The sequence below is a fragment of the Aedes aegypti genome, chromosome 2 (assembly GCF_002204515.2).
Source record: "Aedes aegypti strain LVP_AGWG chromosome 2, AaegL5.0 Primary Assembly, whole genome shotgun sequence".
NCBI lineage: Eukaryota > Metazoa > Arthropoda > Insecta > Diptera > Culicidae > Aedes > Aedes aegypti.
Window position 1 is genome coordinate 216,407,895 of NC_035108.1, and position 21,350 is coordinate 216,429,244.

The following is a 21,350-nucleotide window of genomic DNA, read 5'->3' on the forward strand; positions in this document are numbered from 1 at the left end:
TATGCGTTTTATCTGTATGAAATCGAATAGGGTTCTAAAGCCCTATCCAAGATTGATTGAAGGGAGGTTCAGTGATCTAAGCAGTCAGTGGGTGCAAACCCAAGTAACCAAATAGCACTTTAATTCGCCCTCCGTGCTAATAAAGGGCTTCTATAGAGCTGACATGCCTTACATTAGCCGTATAACAGCCCTATAAGCCCAAAAAGGCGAATTAGCGGGCTAGTGGTTACTTGGGAAGTGAGGTCAGCTACAGAAGAGGTGAAAGTGACAGCTGGCGACCTGGCTTGCTGGCGAGTATGTTTTCATGTATCGTTTCTATGGGAATGTTAGAGATTGTTTAGCTAGGAAAACAAATCCTACTGGTAAGCGAAAATTTTCTCCCGCATTTCTGAGTAACGTTTACCTTCTTTGTGTGTTTTAGAGGATGTATTGACTTCGCAGCACCAAACCGTAATCGCGCCTGCTCATGAGATGCGAAGTTTTCTGGATGCGAAGCTAATGTCAAACGGCTAAACTGACCTCTTACACACTTAGTCATTATTGACGAACTTCAATGAAATGTTATACAGCTTGTGAAATTGATATTTCTGATGATTCTGAAATTTGATTGAAAACAGTTTTATTTTCATCAATTCTAATGTGCATTACTCTAATTTGGCAATGAATATTAGGAGGCAATGTGAATTCTCATTTATTTTGCTGCCAGTTGAGTAAGAAATCAAGAGAGTTTTGTACTTTGTTCTGTGCAATTTTCTCTCTCTCTGACTGAACTGCGATCATATTCTGGATTTTACCAAAAATACAATAAAATTGCAAGTGTTTTATTGATTAAAGTGAGAAAAAGCTACTAGGATGCTACATTTCTCGCGGAACATTACTAAAGGACCTATCTAACATTGAGAGGCTCTCTTTGTTTACTTTCTCTTTCATTAATAATTGAGTCACATTAACCTCTACTGTTGCGCTTTTTGTATGAAACGCTAGTCAAGGAAATTGACTTTCGATCTATAGTGAAAAACTTCCCAAAATCTTTAGTATTCCACTGTTACAATCGAAAGAGAACGAGAGAGGAGAGAATCTCTCATTTGTACCAATGTTGCTCAGGCTCATTTCCCCGAAAATAACATTTTCCGAACTACGAAGCCACGAACTACTACAACCATGCTCTATCCTCCTAAGCAATGTTGACCAGACTCATTTCCCCGAAATTCGAATTGTGAAGCCTTGAACTGTTATAACTGTGCGTTGTATTCCTGAGATGGAGGGGGAGGTGGTTGGGCTTGAGTGTTGCACATGGGATCCGACAGTTTCGATCTCGGTGGGCCGCAATTCAAGTTTCGCAATTCAATTCAAGTTCGCACTCACTCACTCACTCATTTCATTTCACCGAAACTTGAATTGTGGCTCTCTGGGATCAAAATTGATCGATTTTGTGTGCAGTACTCAAGCTTAACCATCTGCTTTTCTATCTTAGGAGGATAGAGCATGGTTGTAGTAGTTCGTGGCTTCGTAGTTCGGAAAATGCTATTTTCGGGGAAATGAGTCTAAACAACACTGCTCCAACACATGTTTACTCAATTTTCTAATGTTTTCCGTTGGTTTAAGTCCAAAAAACATATTTTTATGTTTTTTGTAGATTTTGTCACACCCCTTGGCTTAAACTCAAATTTTGGGTGTATTTTGTTTTCCGTGTCCCTTTCGAAATGTCAGGTAGGTACAACCCCAGTGTTAAAACTAAAACCCCTGTGGTGTTTTTGTCGACTAAGCGAACGTCAAACATGATCACAAGTGTCAAGGTTCATTTATGGACCCAATTTTTAAATTAAAGTTTAAATATGATTTAGCCGTTATTTGAGCTGGAAAAATTGCTAAAGTAGTTAATTAACTTACTCTTTCGTGTCATTAAATAAAAACAAGATTTTATTTAAAATTTTTAGGACCCAATTTGTAATTTGTAATTTGAACTTTATTATAAACGATAATCTGATAGTTCACCTGGAAAAGTAGCTAAAATAGTTGCATGAACATGCTCTTGCGTATTATTAAATACAATCAAGAATTCATTCTGAATTTTAGGACGGATTTTGCGCTTGATTGATGTAAACACTAAAGAGGAATAAGGAAAATAAGTCAAGGGCTCATTCACAAATTTCATAACGCTAAAAGGGGTGGGTGGGTGTCCTCATGATGTTACGGCTCATACAAAATTTGTAGAATATTCATACAAAAGGTGTTACGAGGGGGTGGGTGGGTGTCAACAATGGTCGTTTTCAGCGTTATGAAATAAATGAATGAACCCCAAAATTCGCAGAAAAGGGTTCATTCATTTATTTCATAACGCTGAAAACGAACTGGGAGGGAGGCACCGATACTACACACGAAATATAAGACAACGTTATTTTGAACTGCAAGATAACTCCAGCTTGCCAACAACAATCAAGGCAGGCTTCGAGAAAATCGGTAGTTTCCTTTTATTGTGCACCTTCGATCTTTCCTGACAAACATGAAAAAAGGGCCACAGTGTTCTATGCACTAAATATTCATTTTCATTGGAAAATTCAGAACGATGCGTTTTTAATGCTTTATGTTCAATCAGATTAAATGGTGCTCACGTGACATTACTTGCGTTATGTGCATGAATTGATTTTCATTCGATTTTTATCACTTTTGAAGAAATACGAAAATGTGTTTTAATCAGTTACGCGCTTTTTTCATGTTAGTCCAATGTTTGAGATCTGGGCTCAAAGTGACAGTTCGTGACAGCGGAATCTCGGCTCACTATGACGTACAGAAATTTTGTATTGGTTTCTCCCTCCCAGAAAACGACCATTGTTGACACCCACCCACCCCCTCGTAACACCTTTTGTATGAATATTCTACAAATTTTGTATGAGCCGTAACATCATGAGGACACCCACCCACCCCTTTTAGCGTTATGAAATTTGTGAATGAGCCCAAAGAAGACGGTCTTTGCGAGTCTCATCTCAGGTTTTAATCAAACTCGCATCGCACAGCTCTAAAGCTATACATGTAGCCATATATATTTTCCCACGGGGTTCCCATCACATGACTCAAAGTTTTGACGTTTTCTTCACTTCAGGCAGTCGTCCCGAGTCTTGTGATCAGTTTTTTGGAAAAGTTGTGGAAATTTGCCAAGTTTCGCTGATAAATCGTCGCTTTTTCCCTTTCCGAAGCAGTAAAAGCAGCTCTCCAACGTTCCAAAATGCCGATCTGTGGACCCAAACTGTCGCTCTGCGGTTTGATTGTCTCCGTCTGGGGAATTATCCAGCTGGTGAGTGGCTCTCGGCTGTGAATCATTTTGATTAGAAAAAAAATCGATAAACGGGATTCCTTTACGTCCTTGAATGCTAATTCTGGTTCTTTGGCCGTTTTCAGCTCCTGATGGGTGTCTTCTACTATATCCATAGTGTGGCGCTTATTGAAGATCTTCCCCTGGAGGAACATTACGATTCTCCGAAGGAATTCTATGCAGCAGCCGATGTGGCTTACAGTCAGGTGATTATTACGTTCTTGTCTCTGGGCTTAAATATTTTTTCCGATCTCAACAGATTGTGTATACACATATTTCAACATATAATATGTTAAAAAGCATTAGATGTAGTGTCGATATTCCTTTCCTTCTTCGCCAAAATAGCTTTAGTGTCTTATGGGTGTAGAGGAGACTTGATCCTCTCCCTGTTTAAAACAGTTTTTGTTTCTAAATCTTTTGTAATTTATACATTCATAGTTTCCCAAACTTTTTGCTATGCTGGTAGCGAATCATTTTTGAGTGACTTCACTAGTTCGACAAAATTGATCACTTTAGTCACTATTTCCGTGATGTGAAGATATAGCAACTAAAGTCTTCTTTAGCTAAAACAGCAAGACATCAGAATTTTTGGGGGAGGTTTTTGAATAGTTTGGCTTAAATCCATGTTAAGTTAAAGGTCTTTCCATTCTACTAAAAACATCGAGAATTGATCTTCAAAATCCTAGAAATTCGCCAAAATATCTTCTATAGTTTATACAGGAGTTAATCATCAATATTAACCTCCTTTTCTTGATTAGCCTAGATAGCCGCGTAGTGCCGGTAGCGGTTGGCTAAGAATTAATACTATAGACTGCTTGTTCCGGGGTAAAAGTCCACCTCACAGGTGACCCCTAATTCATGCGGCTTCAAGCTTACCATGCCTAAGAATGAATGGTTAGGGGGTCTAAATGAAACCTTACTGCAAACGAAGCCTGTGGAGTACCAGGGCGCCCTCTACAGTATTATCCTATGCTACCCGGAGCAATGGTACAGGCGACCTTGTGTTTTTTCTCCGAGATAATTGGCTGCCTTTCTTCAGTATCAATCCTGAGGCTAAATAAGGGTGAGATTATAAAGATGTTATTTAGTTTAAATTTTCACCTTTATGGTTTCGCATTATGCGTTTTACACATTGTATTCTGTGATTTTTGTATTTGGCGACTTCCAATAGATAGGTAGGGGTACCGGGGGCAGTATGAACACCCGGGGCAGAATGGACTCCCCCCGTATCTTTGCATATGCCAATAGTTTTACACTTTAGATGCAAACAATATTTCAGTTGCCTATCGAAAGAGTAAATTATCCACCAAAATTTCAGAAAAATTGTTTAAAACATTGATTTTAAACCGAAAAATTGAGCATATGTAATTGTATTGTGTTTGAAAAATATAACATTCACACCTCATCAAATAAAGTTTCAGAGGCAAATGACTGCAATTTGACCGATAATGTAGCTCTAGATTGATTCTTCAATTATTATGCTAAATTCAAAAATATAGTAGATTTTTTTCTGCTACTTTAAGACATTAAAAACCTTATATGAAAATTTCTTATACTGCTGGGGCAATATGGACACCGGGTGACAAAATAGAGCTGATACGCCAGAAAGAAGAAGAAGTAAACAGCTTTCGGGACGAACTTACTAAGGAATGCATTATTTCGAATTTCGTTATTTATCCTGATATTTTTTTATGGTCAAACCATAGCTACTATTGCAATAAAGAAGGCTGTATACTAGCCTGGGACACGGTTATATGAAAACATTAGATTCTCGCTCCAGTTCACTTTTTGTATTGCATTTAGGTCCCATTGCAACTGTGCAAAATTTCAGGTGTCCATACTGCCCCAGGGGGGTGTCCACTTTGCCCCGCTAGCTTGATAGTGACTACCAAATATAAGGTTTGTCTAAACCTTTTTTTGGAAAAAATTTTTTTTTCCAGGTTATGCAACAATGTTTAACAAATGCTTTAGAGCTCTAAAAAGCATACTGTACATAAAAAACGATATAATATTCATCGCTTTACAGTCAAAATAGCCAAAACGGGTGAGGTGTCCATACTGCCCCGTGTCCCCCTACACATCTGGTTTTTTCGTTGCTGGTCTTTTTCGTGCTAAAATTGTGAAAAGCTTAATCCTGCCTAGTGTGGGTAGTGGCTACGGTTAGGTTAGCTGAGATCAATCCTAGCATAAAAGAACAGCAACGATCAATCTTTGCAGACTCATGTGTGCTCGTTAATAACGCAATAGTTGCTACACTCATTTCTGAGTTTACAACCAGAGATGTATGTGCTGTCACAATTGATGTTTCTGTTGGTGACCTCAATAGGAAATACGTCTATTGTTCAGTTTATTTGCCACATGATGAACCATCTCCAACGGATGGTTTCAAACGAGTTTTCGTACACTGTGTAGCAAAAAGTAGTCCGATGATTGTGGGCAGTGTGGCAAATGCTCATCACATCATCTGGGGCAGCTCAGATATTAGTTTGAGAGGCTCAAGTCTGATGAAATACTTAAGTAGTACAGATATTAGATTTCTCAATATAGACAATCGCCCATCCTTCATGGTATGTATTAGAGAAGTGTTAGACATAATGCTCTGCTCGAATAGAATCAGTCACAAGTTGACGAATTGGCATGTATCAGATGAGGAATCATTATCTGATCATTGCTGCATCTTATTTGAACATTCAAATGTAATTGCGCAGACTTTGCGTTTTTGGAATCCCCGGTCATCAAACTGGGATCTCTCTTGAGTGCGACCAAATTCCATGGATGCTCTCCGTCCAGTGAAAATCCAAGTGATTTGGATGATGCTGTTGATACTACAACATCCTACATTATGTAAGCTTTTGAAGAAGCATGTCCTCTGCGGTCTGTGAAGACTACAAGAGGGACTCCATGGTGTAGTCTAAATGACGATCTGACTAGACTCAGGAAATAATGTAAAAAATTTGGGAAAGTGTCGTTCAAGTTGACTCTCAAGGCTTACAAGAAGGCTCTTCGATCTGCTCCAGCTGGTAAAAACATTGTACAAATGTTTCCAGCTTCAATAAAGTCAGTTAGCTAAACAAGATCATGTAGGGGGACACGGGGCAGTATGGACACCCTAAGGACTTTGCCTAGTTTTACTGTAAAGACATGAATATTATACTGTTTTTTATGTGCAGTATGCTTTTAAAAGTTCTTAAGCATTTGTTAAACATGGTTGCAAAATTAGGAAGAAGATATTTTGTTTTCAAAAAAAGGTTTTAAAAAAGCTCATATTTGGTAGTCGCCATCAAGCTAGCGGGGCATAGTGGACACCCCCATGGGGCAGTATGGACACCTTAATGTTTATAGGAAAATTGTCCCGCGATCGTTCTCAAAACCTCGAAAAATAAAGTACATATTCAGGAAACCGTAGTGACAGGTCACTGTGCCACTGAAAACATGATTAAAATCAATTTACAACATTTTTCGTAAAGATGCTTTCAATATTGCCTCCAGGTTAGTTTTAATCAAGAATTGACGATTTTCAACCGATTTGTGGTTCCGCATCATAATCATTGCATTAAATGCTAAATATTTTTTGGAAAATTTTGTGTTTGAAGATTTATTTCTTTCTCTTTGAAGTGTAAGCTCTACTTTGTCACCCGGTGTCCATATTGCCCCAACCGTATAAGAAATTTTCATATAAGTTTTTTATAGTCTTAAAGTATCAGAAAAAAATCTACTATATTTTTGAATATAGCATAAATAATTAAAGGTTCCATCAAGAGCAACATTATCGGTCAACTTGAAGTCATTCGCCTCTGAAACCTTATTTGGTGAGGTGTGAATGTTATAATTTTCGAACCAAATAAAATCATGCTCAATTTTTCGGTTTAAAATCAATGTTTTAAACATTTTTTCTGAAATTTTAGTAGATAATTTACTCTTCCGACAGGCAACTGAAATATTGTTTGCATCGAAAGTGTAAAAGTATTCGCTTATGCAAAGATACAGGGGGTGTCCATTCTGCCCCGGGTGTCCATACTGCCCCCGGTACCCCTATATAGGAATTCCCATAGAACAGATACTATTATAGAGCAATATACTATTAAAACAAACTATTTTCACGTTCAATAATTTCTAAGAAATCTAATTCTATGTTTTACACTTTTATTTTCCAGAATGCCTACAATTGCTGGATCGCTGCCTGCATCTACGTCCTGACTCTGGTGTTTTCCGGTCAGCAATTCTACGCCAACAGTCGCACAACTGTTGCTTAAATCTATTGCAATAGTTTTAACGGCTTTTTAAAGCAGTCGTATCCCCGTTCTTGATTGTATTCAGAATTGTACATATTTCTTCCTACCAGTAATTGGACTACACTGTTTGAAGGCAGATATAATATTCTCATAAAATCATCAATAAAAATGCGAAAAAGAGCCACATTCCCAGGATATCGTTTCGTTTCCCCTTATTTTAGAATATATTCGTCGTAAACAAATTCAGTATCATTTTCTTATTTCAACAGGTCTGTGTAATAACCGAAGACATAAATATGTAGATCAAGTATTAAAGAACAAATATATAAATGGGAAAATGTTCAGTTAAAATCTGTGTGCAATTTCTTTCTCGTCCTTTCCACCGCACAATAATTTATTCGTGGCTACCGAACCAGGAAAAGCGAGAAAAAGACTGGAATTTAGTACCATCGGGAAAACCTGGGAACCTGCGAAGGTCACGGACAAAAAATATCAAATCTCCAAATTTACCAATCGTAAGAAATACGTTGCAGCAAAAAGTCACAATCGATTCTTGAGCTTTGATTGGAGTGTAATAAATGTCCCAGCAATCAGGCTTTGATTGTCAGCGCATTGCTTCTGCTCGGAAAGACATTCGTCAATATGGATACCATTCCGAGCAGGAGCTGACAATCAAAATCTGATATTATCCTTATTGACATAAACGATAAAAGCTCTAATAATAATATCAAAATTTTACTCCTAAAATTGCTTAACAATAGCAAAATTTGATGTTTGCAGATTAGGGTGCGGCTTTTTTTTCAAAAGTTCTCAAAACCAAAAATTCGTGTGCTCTACTGAATTCTAATCACATTAAAAGAGAAACCTCAAAATCTGAGCCAAAAATATTAACATTTAGAGGTGGCGCAAGCGCCTTGAAGGTGAATTTTCAGTTTATGAAAAATGACCTTCAGTGAAGTAAACATAACTTCGTTATTTTTCAACCGATTTTGAAACTTTTAGCATCAATACCTTCAAAATTAAATTTATGAAAACTTTATAGAACATCAAATTTGGCTAAAATCAAAACTAGTCTTATTTAAAAATGCTTTTATCCAATTTTTTCCTCATTTTACTAAAAAAAATCATTTTTGTTTTACCATAATTTCATAATTACTCAATCGATTCCGAATCTTTTTACATGGTTTTGAAGCAAATTCAGTTGTTTTTAAACTGTTGATACAATACATTTTTCTAAAAAATGAATTTGATTTAGTTATTCAACAAAAACTACCCAAAAATATGATTCTTCAATAAAAAAAAATCAACTTTCTATTGATTATTCATTTTTTTTTCGCCGGAAATTGCATTTTTTCTATAAAACTTGAATTTATTATTATTATTATTTATTTATTAATTTATTTATTTATTTAGTTGATGTTACATCAATTAATTTGATAAAACCTCGTTAACGATGTTACGCCAATTTACTCGGTCCATGGCTGTGACTCTCCAACATGGATTAAATTCATATATTCTAAATCAAGGCCCGCCAACACTTCCCTGACAGGTTTCTGCTGTTTTCCTCGGATCCGGAGAGTTTCAGTCAGCTCAGATCTGACGCCACGATGCTCAACGCATCCCCACACAACATGTTCGATATCCTGGTAAGCCACGCCGCAAACACAGAGATTGCTTTCTGAGAGCCCAATACGGTGGGTATGCGCGCTTAACGAATAGTGATTGGACATAAGCCGACACATGACACGAATGAAATCACGGCTCATGCCCAACCCCTTAAACCATGGCTTTTTCGACACCTGTGGAAATATGGAATGCAGCCATCTACCCATTTCTCCGTCTCTCCATTTCTGTTGCCAGCTGATCAAGGTCTCCCGACGGGCCAATGCAAAAAATTCTTCGAAGGCGATTTGACGCTCGAAAACATCGCCTTCTTTAGCGCCTACCTTAGCCAGAGAGTCCGCTTTCTCATTGCCAGGAATGGAGCAATGCGAAGGGACCCAAGCTAGGGTAATAGTGTAAGAGCGAACTGACAAAGCACTTAATGCCTGGCGTATTCTATTCAGGAAGTACGCTGAGTGCTTCACCGGCTTCATTGACCTAACAGCTTCCAGAGAACTTAAACTGTCGGAAAAAATGAAGAAGTGCTCGGGTGGGAGAGAACTGATGTACTCTAAGGTGTAATGTATAGCTGCTAGTTCAGCAACATATACAGAGCATGGTTTTTGAAGCATGAAGGAGGCGCTATGAGAAACGTTGTAAACACCGAAACCAGTGATATCATCCATTTTTGACCCATCAGTGAAGAACTGTCGGCTCTCGCTGACATGCCCGAATTTACTTGCAAACATGGGAGGGATAAACTTTGAACGAAAGTGATCTGGTATACCATGGATATCTTGCTTCATGGACAAATCAAATACTACAGAGGAACAGTCAAATTCTAGGAAGTTATCACGATTGGTGTTAACCGAAGATGGGCTAACCTCCAGCGTCATGTACCAGTAGTACACACTCATGAAACGAGTTTGAGGGTTATGTTCAAGCAGCTTTTCGTAGTTTTCAATAACCAATGGATTGAGAACCTCACAACGGATGAGGAACCTGAGTGTTAACTCCGCGAAACGATCTGTCAGGGGCTGTACTCCTGCAAGTACCTCTAAACTCATTGTGTGAGTCGAGTTCATGCAGCCTAGCGCGATGCGAAGACAGCGGTACTGAATCCGCTGTATCTTCAGCATATGTGTTTTCGCCGCGGATTGAAAGCAAAAGCTACCGTACTCTAAGACCGACAAGATGGTTGTTTGGTACAGCTTGATCAGATCTTCCGGATGGGCTCCCCACCATGTTCCGGTTATAGTTCGCATGAAGTTGATTCGTTTTTGGCATTTCTGTGTCAGATACACAATGTGTTTCCCCCAGGTGCATTTGGCGTCGAACCAGACCCCGAGATATTTAGAAGACAAGCTATGAGTGATTGTCTTACCCATGAGTGTAAGCGGAAACTTGGCAGGTTTGTGTTTCTTTGAATAGACAACCATCTCAGTTTTCTCCGCAGAGAATTCGATACCCAGCTTTAAGGCCCAAGTAGACAAATTGTCCAGAGTATCTTGTAAGGGTCCTTGTAGTTCGGCTGCTGTTGGTCCTGTGACAGAAACAACACAGTCGTCTGCAAGCTGTCTTAACGAGCAATTTTCCATGAGACAGTCATCAATGTCTCTCACATAAAAATTATAAAGAAGGGGACTCAGACATGATCCCTGGGGGAGACCCATGTAGCTAATTCGTGAAACTGACAAGTTGCCATGAGTAAAACTCATATGCTTCTCGGACAACAAATTGTACAAAAAATTGTTCAAAACTGATGAAAGGCCACTTGCGTGGAGTTTGTCTGAAAGGACATCAACACAAACTGAGTCAAAAGCACCCTTAATATCCAAAAACACTGAACCCATCTGTTCCTTTTGGGCAAAGGCAAGTTGAATTTCTGAAGAAAGCAGCGCAAGACAGTCGTTCGTTCCTTTGGCTCTGCGAAAACCAAACTGTGTATCTGACAGCATGCCATTCGATTCAACCCATTTATCCAGCCGAAAGAGAATCATCTTCTCTAACAACTTGCGAATACACGACAACATCGCAATTGGGCGGTACGAATTATAGTTCGACGCGGGTTTCCCGGGTTTTTGGATGGCTATTACTCTCACCTGTCTCCAGTCATCCGGAACAATGTTACACTCCAGAAAGTGATTAAACAAGTTCAATAGGCGCCTCTTTGCGACGTCAGGTAGGCCCTTAAGCAAATTGAACTTGATTCGATCCATTCCTGGAGCGGAATTGTTACATGAAAGGAGAGCAAGTGAGAATTCAACCATCGAAAAAGGTCTATCCATGGTGTCCCTATCCACCGGAATATCTCGTCGCACGCGATCAACAGGAACGGAATCCGGACAAACTTTCTTAGCGAAATCGATAATCCACCGAGGAGAGCTCTCTCGATCTTCATTAACCGACGATGTATTACGCATTCTTCTTCCGACGGTCCAAAGCGTTCTCAACGAGGTCTCACGTGATAATCCTTCCACAAAATGACGCCAATAACCGCTTTTCTTCGCTTTGACCAAGCTTTTAAACTTGCGTTCAAGGGAAGAATAGCGCTCATAGTTGTCAATTGAACCACGTTTCCGGAAGTCTTTAAACGCGGCGGATTTCTCGCGATAGAGTGCCTTACACTCTTCATCCCACCACGGATTGGGAGGCTTCTTGCGAAACGACGGACCAGGCAGAGGACGGCGTTGGGCTTGAAGAGCGCTGTTGAGAATCAACTCGGATAAAAAGCGATACTCTTCCAACGGAGGAAGTACTTCTACCGCTTGTTCTTCATCAATGATCGTTTCCGCGTACTTTCCCCAGTCTATGTGCCTATGTGTCTATGGCGAGATCGATGGATGAAGACTGTTGTGTTCCATTGGAAATTGAAACTACGATCGGCAAGTGATCGCTACCATGGGGATCCTGGATTACCCTCCATGAACAATCCAGCGATAACGAGCTTGAACATATTGAGAGGTCTAAACGGCTATCCCTAGGACTTCCATCTTGAGCTGGAGGTGCCACTCGTGTAACTTCCCCAGTGTTGAGAATTGTCATATTGAAGTCGTCGCAGAGGTCATATATCAACGTTGATCGGTGGTCGTCATACAGTTCCCCCCAGCCTGTTCCGTGGGAATTGAAATCCCCAATGAACAACCGTGGTTCAGGCATAACAGAGCAGATGTGAGAGAGATCTCTGTGAGATATCGCCGATCTCGGAGGAAGATATATGGAGGCGACACTGAGGCTTTTGCCTCGGATAGTCACCTGACATGCAACGACTTCAATGCCTGACATCGGCGGCAGATCGACTCTGTAGAACGAGTGATGCTTTTTAATCCCCAAAAGCACTCCTCCATATGAGTCGGATCGATCCAGGCGAATAATATTAAAATCATGGAAAGGAAGGGTCACATCAGGTGTTAGCCATGTTTCTGATAACGCAAAAACATCGCACTGTAAATTACTAACTAAAAATTTAAAACTATCTAATTTAGGCATAATACTACGACAGTTCCAGTGTAGAACAGAAATCATATCTTCGACCTCTGTGGATAATTTATCCATCAAAAGATATGATCGTTGCAAGGAGAGGCATTCTAGAAGCCAGTTGCTTCAAAAGTTTGAATCCAGGAGGTGAAAGCTTTGAGACTTTCGCGACAGGCTTAGTATTTTTCATGGCTGGTGGGTCATCACTGCTAGACAGATTCCGAGGCTTTTTTGTGGGTCTCTGGAGTCTCACACGCTTCCTCGATGAACCCTTGAAAACGAAGGAAATTCCTTCACCAACCTCAGAGTCGGAGCCCTGATCATCAAGAGACAGAGAAGAGTAGATATTTTGGGATTCAGCAGACGGAGCAGCCTTTTTCAACATCTCGGCAAAACTACGCCGAGAGCGCTGCTCTAATGATCGTCGCTGATGTTGCTGCCGGCGTACGTACGTTGGGCAGTTTTCGAGGGCATGTGGTGCACTTTCGTTGCAATAAACGCATTTTGGCGGTATACTACATACACCATCCACATGTCTCTCCCCGCAAGAAGCACAGCGAGGTTTATTGCAGCAATACTGGGCAGTATGGCCCAGCTGCTTGCAATTTGTGCAATTCATTACCTTCGGTACGTACAGCCGCACAGGTAAACGAAGTTTGCCGATTACAAGAAAATTCGGCATAGCAGATCCGGAAAAGGTCACACAGAAGGATTCAGAATGTGAATAGATCTTTTTTTCTCCCACCAGGGATACGGAATGCAATTGCTTGCATTCCAGTATGGGGACAGATGGGAGAGAAGGGTTTTTGAAGCGACCACAACCCTGCATCAATTCTTCGCAGGTCATACTGCCTTCGGTGACCACTCCCGCAATCTCAACCCGATGGCTTGGCAGATATGTTTGGTACTCACGAGTAAAGAGCTCACAGGCCACAATCTCATTGGCCTGTTTACGGTCACTGACGGTGACGCGCAGCCTACCAGAACCCACTGTGTCAATGGCGACAACGGAAGAGAATCGCTTAGTCAGATCCTTACTGATCTGAATAGTGTTCAACCAATGAGAATATATACTAAGGTGTGGAAGAAGAAGCAAAGGCTATGCATTAGTAAAGAGAAAAAACGTAAACAAAAATAACTACGTCACTAATTTACATGGCTTCTTATGGGAGCTCGCTCGCTTGTAATAGTGAAACATTTTGCACCGTACACGGATGTCACGCACACTAAATGTCTTCTTCCTCACCTCGGTATATATTCTCATTGGTGTTCAACCGTTTGCCTTTGGATCGAAAGAAAACAACAAAAGGCCCGCCAGAGTCGGGCGGGTAGGCCTTGAGGCGAGGGGACGTCGGAGATGGTAGAATATTGGTGTCCATTTGAGACACATCAGATTGAGGGGACACACATGGATTGGGCATAGAGGTGTTTGTGTTTTGTTGGTTCAACACATTCGAAGACTCAGTGAGGGGATACGACGTTCCCCCGCCATCATCATCTACACCCATTGCGGTAGCTTAACACCGCAAAGGGCGCACGAATAACTCAAACTAACACTATTCACAGAAATGGAAATTGAATCAAACTGAAAAAAAAACATACAAAGGGGAGAGGGAAGAGGGAAAACTTTCACACGCAGTAAAAACTAATCAAAAAAGACGTGAAGAGGAGAAGGATAACGAGAGGTACTTATCTTTTACTCTATCCACGCTGGCGTCGTCGATGCTGTAACCGATGGGCGTCTACGCTTGGGGAGAGGTAGCAAGTAACGTACGACCATTCGCTGGGACGCGTAGATGTGTGGTTGATCTCCGCTGTCCACGCTATACGCACACCACAGACGATGATCGCACTGATGAACTCTGCACTGCACACAGGTAGCACACGGGACGGGGTGCGAGCTGCCTTCGATGATACACGTGATCAAAAAAGGACGGTCTGGTTCCTGGTTCGCTGATACGGTGTATGTGTGGTTGGTCTCTCACTGCCTGCCACCAACCAACACAGGCGTCGATAACGATGGTGACCACTGTCGGTGTGGAGAGCGCACCGCTGTGCACGCTATATGCACACCACAAACGATGATCACTCAGGTAGCACACGGGACGAGGTGCAAGCTGTCTTCTACGATACACGTGATCGGAAAATAACCACGCAATGGCGAAAACGTTCAATACTTTTGCGCAAAACTCGATTAATCGGCAACACAATGGCTTCGCCAAAAGTGTTCCGCTTCCAAGCCGAACTAAGGCTCTTCACTGCACTAAAAACACTTTGCAATAGGCGTCGAAATACCAAAGATTTGGAAAAACGGGGGTGAACCCGGACACACGAGAACTATCGACTGTCTCGCACGGTAGCTCAACAAGGAATGACTCGGATAAATCATCAAAGTCATAGAATCAGGATTGGTGAAAGTGGAACGTGATGAAAAATTGGGACCTTCTTCAGTCTCCATGAGGCGAATTCAATTCCGGTTATGTATATTAGAGAGGATATTGACTGAATGACGAGATTTGGAACTAGTGGTGATTATGGAAATACCTTGTAAGTATGTATGTTTTGAGACCCAAATGAGATTCTAAAAATAAAGCTGCTGCCGAAGGTACTCAATTTGAAAAGCGATTTATAACAAATCATTAGCGGTATACTTCAGAACGAGGAAAAAAAGCCAGTTTTCCAAACAGCAACTGTTCTTTGTGACTAACATATTGTTAAAGGTAATTTCTTTTGTGACCAATTATAAGCGAAAGTGGATAATGCTTTTGCTTTTTAATTTTAATGCATGACTTATCATCATATGGTGAATATTTTTATCGCTCTTTTCAGTGTGTAGAACTATTTCTAAAATATCAAGTTTGCGCAAAAAGCCATCGTGTTTTTATTTCGTATGTCTGAGTAGAGCATTATATACGATTACAGTAAGAAAAATCTCCTTGGAGAATTCATTATACCGCATTTTTTTTTTGACAATTTAACGAACAAAAGGATGCTGCAATGTCCTGAATTACCAACTGCTGTTTAAATTGTACAAAAGGTGAGTTATCGCCGAAACATGTACGGGAGAAATAAATAAATAAATGAGACTAAGCTTACGAAAACTTCTTGCATCAAGAATGGTTTCGATGATCCCGTTAATTCCCCTCGCTGAATAAACTATTATTGAACTTCTAATGTTACATGGCTATGCTCATAAAAAAAGAAAGAAAAGAAAAGTATGTAGTCTGGTAGCATTGCGACTTGTTCCTGGGTAGTGCTTCGTGAAGCCCAAGCAGGACAGTTCGGTTTTGCGTTGTCCGATAGATTTTGCTGACGGTTTCACGCGCGTTTTCGTCGCCGGAGATTTTTTTTCCCCTGTTTTGGAGCGTCTTGCTGGGTACGTATTTGGGAAGGCCCAAGCAAGAGGGTTATTTTCGGGACGCCAAGAAGTTTTGCTGTCAGTGTCAGTTTTGTGTTCAGTCGAAAATGGATTACCAACTGGTGAGTTCGTTTCATGCTTATGATAACACATATTTTCTTGAAAGCGTAATTTTATGTAATATTAAAAAAAATTTGTATGGTTTGTCACTATAGGTGTCGGCATTATGCTTTTTTCTTATACAATTTGAATATACATATATTTTTCTCTTTTTGACATTATTAAAAATTATCTTTTGAATTGTTCGACATTGTGAATGTTGACGTATTTTCTAAAACTTCTACCATATCGAGACAAAATGCACAGTAATACTCATATGTAGTTTTCAAACAAACTATGTATGGTTCGTCACTACAAGTGTCGGCATTATTCCTGTTTCATTTAAGTTAAAATATATACATGTAATTTTCAGTTTTCGTCATTAATAAAAACGTCTTTTGAATTGTTCGACATTATAGATGTTGACGTATTTTTTCCAAAAACTTCTCGAGACAAAAATACAAAACTAGCTTTAAATACAAGTCGTATATTTCCCCCTTGTCCATGGATCGCATCACCGACCAGAGGTGACTCCCAGATCTTTTCCTCCCTCACTAATAAACACCCTTCCCGTGGTGATTGTGGAGATGCAGAGGTATTCTCGGTCTCTAGAAGCAACAATCATTACACCCTAACATTCCTTTCCCATCCCAACTGACTGTAAGGACTTGGCCGGCGCCATTATTGATCAATAATATTAGATCTGCTAAAATTGCACTTCGAGAGTAAGCGGAAACTCCCATCCCTTATTCATTTGGATCGTAGTGCAATTTTTACCAGTTCCGATCAATCACGGAGTAGCAACCATTGACATGTACAGTCAGTCTATGCTATGCTATGCTATGCTATGGTAGCATTGCGACTTGTTCCTGTTGTGCTCTTAACATAATAATTGTAAGAGATGATGTAAGGGTGCAGTCGAAATGAATATCAAAAATCAACTTCATTGTCTATAATTGCATATTTGTATCAACTGAGAAAATTTATGCAAGAAAATCAATAAAGAACACATCAAATCATTTCGTATGTTAGTACTGAAATAAAAAAAAAAATGCAAAATTTAATAAGTTTTAATTAATTTAATTAAGTTCAATTTAATTCAATATACATTTGTCTGATTTGCAGCATTTTAGGCACTTTTGAATGCACAATTTAAAAAAAAAACTTCTTTCTTTCCTCTTGTGGGATTCATCGCCGTACAACTAACGGCTTCTGAAGTTTAGGCGGATCATAAGTTTCAAGAGTTGAGGTCTTGATGACATTTCATTATTTCACGTTTTGTGATTTTGTTTCGTTTGCAAGTGTTATCAATATTTAGTCTGTGCAGCTTTTAGTTTCTGTGTAAATTGCCATTGTTTCTTGATAATTCATCATAACGTTAGTTTAGAATTTTAAAGTTCAAAATGTGGTTATCTTCGTTTAATACTCTGTTTTCTAATGTAATTCTGAAGAACTCACTAAAATAGTTAATTCACTGAACAGAAAAAAAAAAACAAAATTGCATAAATCGCAATTGTTACATATATGCAGTTATTGACAATTTGCTTTGAATATACTCATAAGCGAAGTGTTCGGAAGATAAAACTTTTATATGCATATTGGCGTTAGACATTCTTTCAATAACGAGCTAAATAAGAAAGCAATTATTGATTAGATAACATAGATATGTTCACCGTAGCAGTTATAATGAAAATAATATAAAAGTAATTCCCTACTTGGAATGTAGAAATCAATCGAAATTATATGTGAGTATTTACAAAACGCAATGTAAGAAAAAAATTACGAATAATTCCGATGTATAAAAGCGTTTTCGAAAAAAAAAAGACTTGTGAACTCGCCAGTTCCAGTGCTTTAACAATCAGTAGAGAGTAAAGGGAATACTTAAAGTAATTCCGGTCTATTTCTCCTTAAGAAACGAAGAGGGCAGAAGCCCTGGTCCGTTTCTGTAAAAAGAACGTAGGGAGATTGTGGAAATTCGGCCCATTTCCAAACGAAATGAAGGGATAACACATATCGTCCGGTCCGCTCTTAGTTAAAAAGTAGAGAGTATAGAGAACATCTTGAATGATTCTGGTCTACTTCTCCATATGAAATGAAGAGGAAGAAATAATCCTGGTCCATTTCTGAAAAAAAAACGTAGGGAGTTCGTGGAAATTCGGTCCTGTTCAAAAGAGATCAGTAGGAAAAACACGTATCATCCAACCCGTTTCTTGAAAAAAAAAAATAAAGGTGATAGAATATCGCTTTTATGAGATCTTCATTTGAAAAGAAGAGGATTAAAATCCTGGTCCATTTCAGTAGAATAAAAAAATACGTGGAGCAATTGTAAAAAATCGAATATCTAGAAAGAAATGAAGGAGCTTATGGTCAATCAGTGAAGAGAGTAAAGGGAACATTCTATATGATTCCGGTCTACATCTCTGTAAGAAAAATGAAGAGGATGAAATGTTCCTGGTCCATTTTGGGATAAGAAAAAAAAATAGTAAAGAAAAATAAATTAAAGTTGTTCTAGAGAAAAAGGTCTGCTTTGAACAAATAGTAAGAAAGAAATAGAACGAAAAAAACAGAAAGAAGCTCAACCAAGGCATTCGATTAAAACATATTGACCAATTTCAATGGAATTGAAAGTTTTAGTTGATAAACAATCGAAACCTTCAAGTATAGTCGAAGTAGAAGGAGTTAAACGAATTCTACTATGTAAAATTTGAAAAATATATGGAATGTTGCAACATCTCTTAAATATAAAACAGAATCATTAGTTTAATTTCAGCATTGAAAAGACATCTATACAGGTTTGCAACAAAAGTAGAAGAAGCATAATGAAGTGCGGATAACTGGAAATAGAAATTGAAGACACGCACTTGTGAAGCAAATGAAAAGCATAAATATGAAGCAGTTGTCCAATTTACCTCTTAAATCGGATAGACGGCAAAGTATCAACCAGATGAATAATTATTTGTTACATGTTAGTGATAATCTACCTACGTTTGGGATAAACACTAAATTAATTATTAAAAAACTGTTTCATCGAACTCACCGAACAACAAATTTTCACATCCAGAAGCGGACATGTCCTAAAGACACACGGGCCTAACGTTTGTCGAAAAAAAAAACACCTGAATTCGGCATCCATGAGCTTGAGTAACTACAAGATAGAACAATACACTCGCTCACAAAGATTTCTTCGTCACATTTTCATTTAATTGTACGGAATCATAATCATTACCAACTTTCGTTGACAACAATTAAACAGCAGTAATTGGAAATTATCGAGAATCGAGAACTTTAAAACAAAAATCACAACACACAAAACACTAACTTAAGTGTTTTTGCATAGCACTGATATCCCTTCTCCAGCCTCAATGCAACCTTCAACATAGGCCTTATTCAGACAAGTCAATAAGTTATTCCCTTGCTTTTGATAATGCTTACACAGTCTCATGTAGAGCAGATGTCAAGGTAAGTGGTTATAAATCAGTGGATCCCAGTTCTATTCTCAATTGTTAATATTTACTAATCTTCATTTCTAAAAACTCCAGCACACATCTCCCCTATGTGTTTGAAATTGTAAGTTGCGTTGATGAAATCCAATACTATGAACCGGTAAATATTTTAACATTTTTTGGTTTACTGTTGAATAATGGATGAATAAGCGATTGTTAAGCTTTCGAAGGCTGCCATCTATTCTAAAAATAGAATTATCGTTATTGAAAGGGGGTTGAATAAGCGCATGATGAACCTTTATTCAGCCTTCCATAAAGCTTCAATTGAGCTTAAGGCTGAATAAAATCGCCAGAATCAGATGTTTAACAGCTGAACAACAGTGTACGCAGCCTATGAACAGCTTTTGTTCAAACAAAGGCTGAATAGAATTAGTTATAAAAGCGTTTGAACAGCTTCAAAATGTTACCTGGGGCTATGCTTATGCTTATGCTTCACTACCGACGCGCGACTTGTTTGATCCTGCCCTCATCGCCCACCCCCGCAGGAGCAAGCGTTAAGGTCGAAGGATCAAACGCTACTCATTTCAAAGCAAGCTGGGTGAAATGGATAAAGTTGATAATTACATCGAAATGAGCAATCCATTCGTTGCTCTAGACAAATTTTCCGAACACCAAATCGAAGCAGCCTCTAGCCCAGGCTCTTTGATTCAAGTGAGGAAGCAAAAAAGTGCCGTCTATCCTAATCAGTTGTTCCGAATATGGGGGATTTAGGCAGGGGATCTTGAACTCCGTTAGGGGAATCAAGGTTTCCTGGGGGCTCATAAATCTAACTTTTGGGATTGCCCTTCGCGTAGGCGAGTCGTTGAGGCTCGTGCCAGGCAAATGAACGGTCATGTTTATCATTTCCGAAATTCCCCTGGTAGAGTATAGAACAATGATCATTTTTCAGTTAACGATCGCTTGATTAATAATCTATAAAGAATATATAAAGAATCTTTTAGCTGTTGTAATACCAGAAAGAAAGCTCTGCAGAGGATTCAAAATAAAATTTTGAAAATTATTCTGAAGCTTCCTCCCTGGTATAGTACTAATGAGTTACATAGAATATTAAAACATTGGAACAAATGTCAAATAAAATAATTAATAATTTTAGTAGAGTAGATTGAAAACTCTTTTTTTCTCTTATAAGCAAGTGAAATCAATTCATCTGTAAAAATTCCGAGCTGCTACGGCAAATGAAATGCAATATTGTTAACAAAATGTTAATAATAGCTTAATTTTGTTTTACCAAATTAAAATGATAGTGTTGTCTAACACAGAACACCTAGATATAAGAAAAGAATGTAATGTTTGGAATGATACTAACAAAGAATTAAAAAAAAAATGTAAATAGTTCTTCGTAGTAATTTCCATACAAACTAGAGTTACATATTTCTCAGGAGCACAAAAATGTACTAATTAGCCTCCAACCAAACCGTCTCTCAGCTCATCGGAATCCTAGTGTGCTGCGCTAGATGGAGGCTCACGAAAATTCTAAAAGCGCGCGCTAGGTGATGTGCTCTAGGGGAGACTCGTCACATGCGCTGCTCGGTGCTATGGCTCGCCATCGGTATCTGTGACGTCTTGAATAATAGACAAATTAGTTTTGCTTCTGGTTTATTCGACGTTCACTTAATAACTAATTTTCTGATCGCTATCTTTTAACAGCACTTACTATGATCGGTGTTTTGATCGGTAGCAACCGTAGTCAGGGAGTAACCACGGTATTCACGAATACTGTTTGCAGTGATGCCAATACACTACAACTACTGCCCCTCTAAGTAGCGCGA

At 39.0% G+C, this 21,350-nt stretch overlaps 1 protein-coding gene across 1 annotated transcript; it reads left to right on the forward strand.

The window, feature by feature from the left end:
- The first annotated feature begins 3,073 nt into the window (after positions 1-3,073).
- On the forward strand, positions 3,074-7,893 carry LOC5578267 (ribonuclease kappa). Its single transcript, XM_001663743.2, has 3 exons — positions 3,074-3,292; positions 3,397-3,516; positions 7,465-7,893. The coding sequence occupies exons 1-3, from the start codon at positions 3,224-3,226 to the stop codon at positions 7,561-7,563; spliced, it is 288 nt and encodes a 95-aa protein (XP_001663793.1). The 5' UTR covers positions 3,074-3,223; the 3' UTR covers positions 7,564-7,893.
- Positions 7,894-21,350: the final 13,457 nt, after the last annotated feature.